Genomic DNA, 10,076 nt, shown 5'->3' on the forward strand with positions numbered 1-10,076 from the left:
TGCAGAATGTTTCTGGATTTGGTATTTTGGAAGCCAACATCTGTTGGATCTCAGACCTACTGAAAAACACCCAGATGACACAGCTGGGCTTCAGGGGAGGGGGCGAGCGGGATCTTTAAATGTCGGGGGGTGCCAGTTGGTCGGCCGTGTAATCAGAGTTGAACTTGAAGAAGGAAAGAAAGTGATGTCCGACACAAGAGGAGAGACGGAGAGAGTAAAATGTGTGTGTGTGTGTGCGTGTGGAGGGGGGGGGGGGGGGTCCTCCGTCGACAGGACAATAGACAGTGGCAGCAGCAGCAGCAGCTGACCAGAGAATCCCTTCTTCTTTTGTCATCGTGCATAATGACGTCGCCACCACACACACGCTGTCTCTCCCTTTCCCTCCCTCCCTCCCTTCCTCCCCCTTCACCCCATCACTACTCATCCCTCCTCCCGCTCTGCCTGATTTGGCTTCTGCATGTTCTTTCTTTCTCCCTTTCTTTCCTGGCATCTATTTACTCCCCCCTTCCCCCTCCCCCCATCTCTCTCTTCTTTTGTCCACACCTCCCCTGAAGACATCACTGTCTTTTTCGGTCCATCCTGCTCTTTCCATATCGTATCTGAGGTGTGCACAGGTTTTATTTATGTGTTTTCCACCCGTTGCTCCTAAAGAATGTAACCTCTGAGACACCCTCTAAACTCAGCAAATGTCACCACTACAGTCCCTGTTATTTTTAAAGCTCCCATCTGTGTGCAACGTGTGTTGCACGTGGTTCGGCGTGTCTGGCTCCTCTCTGCTTGTAGGTCGGACAGATGATAAAGCATCTGTGGGAGGGTTCCCGTGGTTGGACAGAAATGGCTTAATATGGCTTTTGCTTTTAATGTAAAATGAGGGATGACTTGACTCAAGCGTTTATTTAAATAAAGAAGTTAAGGGGGGAAATGCCCTTTGATTAGGAACTGCTGACAACTCTGACATGTGACACACTGGGCCTTCAAACTGTACCAAAGCTTCAGTAAATGTACATGGTCCAAATATTCATCCAGAAAGAAAATTAAAGAGTTGTGAACAGCACAATACACTGTGGGGTCAACTGAATAAAGATGTTGAAGTGCCAATCAACATAGATGGCCATCCAGTAGAAGCTGGTAAATAAGTAGAAAGACAGACAGAGCTGATGATGAGGAACCGTCTGAAGCGTGGTGGGGGTTTTCAAGCTTGTGGTCAACTCAGGCGCCATATGCAGCGTTCTCTGCACTTTTATTATCGCTTCCTCTCTTTCTTCGTGGGAATTTTTCCTCTCTCACCATTTCTCTTCTCCTAGAGAGCAAATTGAAGTGTGTCAATACTGTTTGTGAATGTGTTTGTGCCGAGTAAAAGAGAGAAGTATGTGTTTTTGCCTATTGTTGTTCCTGTGTGTGTGTGTGTGTGTGTGTGTGTGTGTGTGTGATTGTGTTTGGTAGCTCTCCTACAGGCAGCGCCAGGTGATATGGCTTGGTACGGAAGGTCAACGCTGTGATGTCACTTCCACTTCCTCTCCGGATATTCCCAGCATTCTGTTGCCAGTAGCCGGGAACTCTGGGAACTCAAAGCAGGAAGACCGGCTCCTTCAAGAGAGAGAGAGAGAGACCGAGAGAGAGAACATATTTAGTTGTGGGTTTTTGTGGCTGCATTAAATGACTGGTTTTCTTTAAAAAACAAACAAAAATAAAACGCATCAAGGAATGAGTTAAATTGAAAGCAGAATAGCGGATGGCACAATAATGAGGATGGTGTTGTTGTGTGGCCTACTGCTTGTTTCTCTTACTCAATAAATGTGTGTTGCAGGCCTTTTGATTGCAACTGTGTGAAATACTTGTGTCATCTTACGGAGCAATACCGCCCCCTGCAGGCTAACTCCACTGAATGCAAAACTACAGGCATGTAGATAATGACAGAAAAATAAAATTGTATTTTCTATTTTCTAAAAGACAATGTGCAGTTTAATTAATTAATGTTGGCTAATTTTATGTATACTAATACATCATACTTTATTTGTTTATTCGTATTTGCTTTAAATAATCCGCAGATAGACTAAAGTTGTAAGATAAATGTAGTGAAGTTAGTAGATGTCTCTGGGATGTAGTGGAGTACAAAGCGGCGTAAAATAGAAATAATCAAGTACCACTACTTTAACCACTGCCAGACTGTTTAAGTACAGAAGCCCTCCAGTCCAACAGGTGGCGGTGTGTCCCCGACGGCTGCAGTGCTCGACCCACAGCGGAAGCAAATGCATTGTGGGAATCCGTGTTTTAAGTCTGACGACATGTGTGCACGCAGCCGGGGGCGTCAAACCCTTGAGCAAAACCGCACAAGGTCAGTGGCACGTGTGCGCGCGCACAGCTGCTGTCATCTGACCGCGGGGCAGCAGTCCGTTACGAAAAGGCACGTTTCTGGAAGCAACGAAGGGCAGATCCCGTTCTTTAGTCCAGGTCGTCACTAAAGCTTGCATTGACCTCCGAGATGGCCCGAGGAAGCCGCAGCCACCACTCCGCGCCAGCCAGGTAACAGAAACGGACTCGTCGTGTGGTGTTTCGTCAGTGCTTTGTAACCCTTTTAACAGATACCACATCGACAGCGTGGCCTAAAAAGTTTGATGTCAATCTAGAAACTCTAGGAAGTCAGATTATTGTTGTCATATCTCAGATGATGTAAACTCCTTTGTATGGAGATAACATAACATAACGGCAACACACTTTTTTGACAGTTTAGGGTGTTTAATGGAACAGAAATGTAACTTGCAACTCAACTCCCTCGGACCAAATGATACAGTCGTTTATCAATTGAATGTCAGCAGGGCTACTAATGTCACCTTTTTAAGAAGAAGAAAAATGAAAACAATTTATAACTATTTTTGCTTAACTTGGCAAAAGTTTTTTGTTGTTGTTTCCAACAATGACTAATGACCTCTTGCCATGCAATTTCTTTTGTATGAGGAAGTTACCAACTAACAATCACCAGCATTGGCTACCTTAGTACGGCATTACTGTCTGGTGCCCATGTGATAGACCTCTACTCTCACTGCTTCATACCACTGGTGTGTATGAAGGCATCATTTATACTGCTGCATTTGAACGGACAGAAATGTTTCCCAGTAACCTGTGGAGGATCTCAAATGCATCCTATATTGACTGTTTCTTTGCCACATTTGTAGCCCGGCTATTTCCCATGCGCCAGCCCCCGCTCATCCACCTCCTGCTGCGATGGCCCCGGCTCCAGCTCAGTCCCAGGGTCCGGGCCTCATGGCCCAGATGGCGACCACAGCTGCTGGAGTGGCGGCGGGCTCGGTTGCGGGCCACCTCCTTGTCGGCGCCCTTTCGGGATCCAGCGGTGGAAGCAGCAACGCCGAGCCGGCCAAGCCTACATACCAGGTAAGAGGTGGAGAATAAGCAGACAGGATAAAGATGGCTGGATAACTGAACAGAGCTGCACTTGGACACGTCCGCTCTCTCCTTATTGGGAGGTCTTCCACAAAACGTTTTCTTTTTTTGAGCTGTTTATTTATGGATTACTTTGGAAACAGGTTAATTTGTGACACAATGTGTAATGCGTTTCTTTCTTTGCTTGTACAATTCGAGGAGCCCCCCCGGTCTGCCCCAGGCCAGCCAGGCCCATGTCACTACGAGGTCAAACAGTTCCTTGACTGCGCCACCAACCAGACGGACCTGAGTTTGTGCGAGGGCTTCAACGAGGCGCTCAAGCAGTGCAAGTTCTCCCGGGGTGAGTGTGTCGTGAAGGATGCCGACAGCCACATAATACTACTCCTAAGCATGCTATGCGCACCATTACAGAATAATCTTCTCTCATCAAACTGTATGTGATTCTCCCTGAACACTTCACATGATCAGGAACTGATCTTTTTGTACTTGTCTACTTCTCCTGAGGAGATGCAGCAACTCGTTAAACATACATTTAAAACAACAATGATTTTGACACGATTTTAGTGGTTATCATGTTGACCTCCTGTTTGTTTTATTCTAGGTGTGACATCACTGGTGTGAAAAATGTTCATCAGAGGTCGTGACGGACATTAATATTTACTGTAAAGATGGCCACATCACACATAAATGTGAACGTGTACCACAGGCGGCGAGCATGTTGGTTTAGTTGATTGACAGTGTAATGTTTGCCATGTTCTTGGCGTGTACAGTAATTAAACATTTAATAAACGGCTGCTATACTCATTCCGCCAGTGTGGTTGTCTTTATTTCTGTCCCGTTTTAACTCACAAGTTGACCTTTAAACTTCTTTTTAATGGTCAATTAGCAGATTTATCATTTTTTTGGATTCAATGTTTTCATTGTTGTTCGTTGATCACAAAGTAATACATAATGACAATTAAAAATAGACTAAAAGGTACTATTTTATTACTTTTTTGAAAACAGTAAGTTATTGTGAAGCACACACAATGTATGGTCACATTTGTGTTCATTTTTATTAATTTGAAACACATTTACATTTCTGTGTGGTGCTGTCTATGCCCAGTGGGTGGCAGCGCAGCGCTGTGCTTTCTTCCATCTACTTGTAAATAGGTCAAATATAGAATGTAAAACTATGTCATGATGACCTCCGTGTTTCCCTGTTGGGTCGGTGTGTTTGGTGTCTACCACATTCAGCGTTTGTCATTCGAGCCAAAATGTTAATTTTTCGTCTCATCTGACCAGAGCACCCTCTTCCCCATGTTTTCTGTGTTGCTTCAGTAACCGCAGAGACAATTCAATGAGACTCAGTGTAAACGTGTTCACATTTCAACCAGTAGGCGGCAGAATGCATTATATTTACCTGTGTTCATGTTTTTAATCTAAGTTATTAAAGATGTATTTAATGCTCCTCATTTCATGTAATGAGCCACCATGTGCGAACATGATGTGTTCCAGCCTCCTAATTTTAATGCTTTACCAAGCAGAAGACTTTTTGCAATGCAGAGAGAAAACAAACGAATGACCAGTAGAGCTGCTGCTAGGCCCAGTAGAGGCCGATCCTTTCACAGATACATATCTATCGATCTTTCACACAACTTGTTACCGGAAATACACAAACTGGACCACGATTATGCGACGCCCTCATTTATTTACTTTTTTTTGTAAATTAGGTGAATCTGTGAGCGAAGTTGTGCAGACTCTCTGAGTCTCTGACCCGTTTTCTCCTGATGTGTTGACTCTTGACAGAAAGTCCACATTCCACATTGATTACGCATTTGCGGTTATTGTAAATAACTAGTATCTATATCTCCCAAAACGGGCTCTGCTTAAAAGCTGTAGCTTTGTTGTTGGGTAAATTGACTTTCCAAACCCTCTTGGTGACTTTTTGTCAAAAACAACTAGCGACAAATCCAGCAAGCGTATCCGTTATTTGTGAAAGCATGTATAGTTTTGCAGTTACTGTCCTTAGCGAGTCTCACTGGAACCTCGCGGCTTGCAGCAGTCCAGCTGCAGTCAGAGCACAGAGGAGACATACGTCACGTCCAGACTGAAACCACCATTAAAAAAAATGCAGCATTCCAACAAAAATACAAATAAGTTGAATAAACTTGCCAAGACACACTTATCAAAACGCGGTCAGCAGGACCTGCATCAAACCAGCGATCCTCTGATTGGACTCTGCACCCGCAGTCGCCCCTTCACTTCATGTCACCATTGACTTACATTCATACTCTGATGTCAGAAGTCCTACCAGAAGGTGAACCAGTTTGGTCCTGATGAAACTAAAGCGTTCACCAGCTGGACTTCGTGAGTCACAATTGTCTCTGTAGACTTCACGGATACCTTCATGCTGCTGTTGATCCATGAGACATCCAAAGATCCAGATGTGTCTCAGCTGGACTTCAGTCAAACACATCAGACTGTTTCTTCACAAACACTTAATGGATCAATAACTTGAAAGGTGGTTCTGATGAATCGTTTGTTCTGCTGATCACTAATATCTTTGGCAATGCAGAGAGAAAATAAATAAACAACCAGTAGAGCTGCTGCTAGTCCCAGTGCAGAGTAGAAGCCGATCCTTCCCCGAGGATCTCCTCTCAGACTTCTATCACTTGTCTCAGGTTTGGGTCGATCCTTCACTGAGAGACCTAACAAATCTGTTTTATTAATGCAAAGCGTTGAGTAAGTTTAACTTACCAGTGAAGTTGAGGTGACATTCCTTAAAGTTACTCCTATAACTTGTGTCCACTTCACACCAGTACAGCCCAGAGTCATTAGTCTGGAGTCTGGAGATGTGAAATCTGAGTCGTCCTTCTCTGAGGACGTCTTTGTCCCACTGAACTTGTCCTGCAAAGCGGAAGTGGTCAGAAGACTAGAAGAGCGCTGTACAAATCTATTTGACCAAGTCCATTTGGTTTGAATAACAAACATTCTGTCTCCCAACCCCCCCCCTCACCCAATTCAATTATTTCAAAATAAAAGCCTCAATGATTATCTGTACCTCAACCATAGGTACACCACAATTGCTTTCAAATACTAGTACACCTAGTACTTACTTCTTCTACTGCTAGTACCACAATTACAACTATACCTAGTACTAAACCTTATATTACTAAAAAAATGTATTTTTTCATTCTCAGACATTCCTATTTTCAGCAATGTTTAAATTAATTTCAGGTTTTATTCTGTATTTTTTCAAATTCATAGAAGCTTCCCCCATTTCTGTTTTTTTGCAATTCTTTCAAGTTTATTTCAGCTTTTCTCATTTCTGTATTTTCAGCATTTTTTAAATGTATTTCAGCTTTTTCTATTCTTTCAGCAATGTTTAGAATAATTTCAGCTTCTTTCATTTCTGTACTTTAAGCAACTTTTTGAAATTAATTTTAGCTTTCTGCATTCCAACGCATTTTCAGCAGGAAATGCATTTTCTAGTTAAAACATCGTTAGTTTTAATGCACAATGATGGACAATAACAAGCTGCACTCTGCGGATACAGACAATACGTCACAATACGTTACAATAAGTTACATTTAGACATGAAGTTATGAATCTAAACTCTGTCCTCAAACAGACGTAACTGGTGAACATCAGTCTCTGACACCACATTAAAACTTATGAAGACTCGTTATAGTACAATCTCATGTATAACCGCTACGGAGACGTGAAAACCAGCGGGGCAATTCACAGAAGACTCGCCGAAAACAGGCTGCTCTCTGCGGGGTGAGATGAGCTGATCTTCCGGTGCTGAAGGGTCTGACAGTCCGTTAAAAACACCTCACATCTCCCACATCCACGGAGCAAATTTTTACAAAGGCTGAATGTTGACAAACCGACTGCAGAAAAGTTGCTTTAACAACTAACTTCAGTCATAAAATTACATTACGCTACTTAAATATAGTAGTATTTATAAACTTCGACATACAGTTGTGTTTATTTTGTTGCCTGTTGCTAAGGTGAAATGCATTCTGGGATATTTGGCTCTCACAAGAACAGACGATCCTGCTCATAGACATGTATAGAAAGGCTAGATGGCTTACCGGCGCTGAGAGCCAATGGGACCCGACGACGTCACACGGCGGCCATCTTAGGACAGGACCGCTCGTCCAGTTATAACATTAAAGTCTATTGTGCATGTAGTGCTGAAATAACTATATGTTGCTCAATTTTCAACCGATTTTCAAACGGCTTGGTGTGTCATAAACGTCAGGGATGCGGCTATTTAACTACATACTTGTGAAAAATTATAGATTTAAACATCGGCATCAGCACAAATCATAGCCACGTTAATAGGGTTTGTAATAAACCAAACCGTTTGTAAATCCGTCAAGAATTTAGCAAGTTACGAGCATTTTAGCCTTTCTATACATGTCTATGGGAGCAGGATCATAGACATGTATAGAAAGGCTAGATGGCTCAAGGCGGAGTCAGCTGTGTCGGCACTTGGCGGCCATCTTGGGTCAGGAGACTGCGCTGCTGCTCCCTGCTGCTGTGGACGGAAGGTGAGTGACATACGCCAACTAAAATGCTCGTAACTTGCTGAATTCTTGACGGATTTGTGCTGATGCCGATGTTTAAATTGTAGCTTCACGTTTTGAGAAACGCTTAACATTGCAGCGTAGCTGTGTGTTTCATGGCTGCCCTCTACTCTAAAGTGACACTCTTGACTCTGGTTGTGTCCCTCTTCTTCAAGCTAAGGCTGCACCACATTGCGAAAATGTCAACGCTTAGCTTGCAGAAAGACAGTGTGAGACAGAAGCTCACAAAAACTGTCCTTTTCAAAGGGCAGTAGCGCAAACTATTTGTGCACTTACAGTTTTTCTCCATTGGTTTGGCCTAATTCTTGAAACAGAAATTACATTCTCAAAGCTCTTAATGCATTTGGTAAAATAGCCTATATGGTTCAGCACAACTACATAGATCACCTTCAAAAGGTCATATCTCACCCAAAACAGTTAACTCAAGCTTCAAAACCAAATCATTTTCTCATAAAAATAGTCAGTGGCCCCAATTGAAAACTTCCTTCTCGATTGCTGTGGCTCATCTATCTCTCGAAAAAACGACATTCTCAAAGCTTTAAATACATTTGCCAAAATAACCTAGATGGTTTAGCAAAACACTATGGCACACCTGCAAAATGTCATATCTCTCCCAAAACAGACAACTCATCAGTCACAACGAATTCCTTTTCTCATACAAATAGTCAGTGCCCCCAAAATGAAAAGTCCTTTTGTCATTGTTTAAACACTGCAGGTCAAAATGTTTAGTTGTTTTGTCACTATGGCAGAGGACCATTGAAATCCCTCATGTCCACCAGTCTTAGCCCAGTCCTTCATTGACAATGGTTACTGTACTGTTTTTTTTGTCTAGCTAACAGAATACAGTTTTTCTCCATTGCTTTGGCTCAATTCTTGAAACAGAAATTACATTCTTAAAGCTCTTAATGCATTTGGTAAAATAGCTTATATGGTTCAGCACAACTACATAGATCACCTTCAAAAGGTCATATCTCACCCAAAACAGTTAACTCAAGCTTCAAAACCAAATCATTTTCTCATAAAAATAGTCAGTGCCCCCAAATGAAAACTTCCTTCTCAATTGCTGTGGCTCATCTATCTCTCGAAAAAACGACATTCTCAAAGCTTTAAATACATTTGCCAAAATAACCTAGATGGTTTAGCAAAACACTATGGCACACCTGCAAAAGGTCATATCTCTCCCAAAACAGACAACTCATCAGTCACAACGAATTCCTTTTCTCATACAAACAGTCAGTGCCCCCAAAATGAAAAGTCCTTTTGTCATTGTTTAAACACTGCAGGTCAAAATGTTTAGTTGTTTTGTCACTATGGCAGAGGACCATTGAAATCCCTCATGTCCACCAGTCTTAGCCCAGTCCTTCATTGACAATGGTTACTGTACTGGTTTTTTTGTCTAGCTAACAGAATAAAAAAGGATTTTAGGGTAAGATTAGCCTCCAAGGTTTGACATCACACATTGCACTCATGCTACCGGAAATTGTAATTGCAATTATCATTCACAAACATAAAATAACTTCCATCCATCAAAGTAAAAAGCAGCATAATATACTGTAAAATAAACACAGAAACAAAATCCAATGTAAATTATATGCATACTACAGTGCTGTAAATAAAGACGGTCAAAGAATAGATAAAATAAAGTTCTAGTTTCACCTGACTGTCAATTGTTGTAATACTGTGAATTTATCAAATGTTATTCATGGTATTATGTTCTTGAGTAATTTTGACAATTGAACAGACTATTGTGCATGTGATGACTTATACAATGAAATTACGCTGAGACGTTTTGGAGCGAAAAACAATTAGACTGAGAATCAACAATCAGTTTAGATCAACAAGATCTATTCACTTGGAAATTGTGCTAAACGTAGGCTACATGTACTTAATCATTTGCAAAGATGTACTGAGACATTGAGACATGTACTTAGACATTTACAATTTAACCAAATGAATGAGAAATTCAATTCTGTATTGAGAAATTGCTAAGTTGTTTGGAGGTCTGTCCATGTTGTTTTGAGAATGTCATTTCTGTTTCAAAAAATGAGCCAAACCAATGGAGAAAAACTGTAATGTATACTGTAAGGTGGGTGCGTCGTG

At 41.9% G+C, this 10,076-nt stretch overlaps 1 protein-coding gene and 1 long non-coding RNA gene across 2 annotated transcripts; one reads left to right on the top strand and one right to left on the bottom strand.

Annotated features, from left to right (window-relative positions):
• Positions 1–875: 875 nt before the first annotated feature.
• On the bottom strand, positions 876–1,802 carry LOC119226587 (uncharacterized). The gene is made up of 2 exons (XR_005121268.2): positions 1,453–1,802; positions 876–1,300 (listed from the first exon to the last, which is right to left on the bottom strand). It is a non-coding gene; the product is annotated as an uncharacterized LOC119226587 (long non-coding RNA).
• A 470-nt stretch (positions 1,803–2,272) lies between these two features.
• chchd10 (coiled-coil-helix-coiled-coil-helix domain containing 10) lies at positions 2,273–4,204 on the top strand. Its single transcript, XM_037484694.2, has 4 exons — positions 2,273–2,523; positions 3,174–3,390; positions 3,598–3,739; positions 4,001–4,204. Exons 1-4 carry the CDS (start codon positions 2,483–2,485, stop codon positions 4,018–4,020), a joined length of 420 nt encoding a protein of 139 aa, XP_037340591.1. The 5' UTR covers positions 2,273–2,482; the 3' UTR covers positions 4,021–4,204.
• Positions 4,205–10,076: the final 5,872 nt, after the last annotated feature.

Source organism: Pungitius pungitius, chromosome 18 (genome assembly GCF_949316345.1).
Source record: "Pungitius pungitius chromosome 18, fPunPun2.1, whole genome shotgun sequence".
NCBI lineage: Eukaryota > Metazoa > Chordata > Actinopteri > Perciformes > Gasterosteidae > Pungitius > Pungitius pungitius.

Coding starts and splice junctions, on each gene's coding strand:
- chchd10 (XM_037484694.2), top strand. CDS start 2,483: ATGGCCCGAGGAAGCCGCAGCCACCACTCCGCGCCAGCCAG. Junction 2,524..3,173: donor CACCACTCCGCGCCAGCCAG/GTAACAGAAACG, acceptor CCACATTTGTAG/CCCGGCTATTTCCCATGCGC. Junction 3,740..4,000: donor GCAGTGCAAGTTCTCCCGGG/GTGAGTGTGTCG, acceptor GTTTTATTCTAG/GTGTGACATCACTGGTGTGA.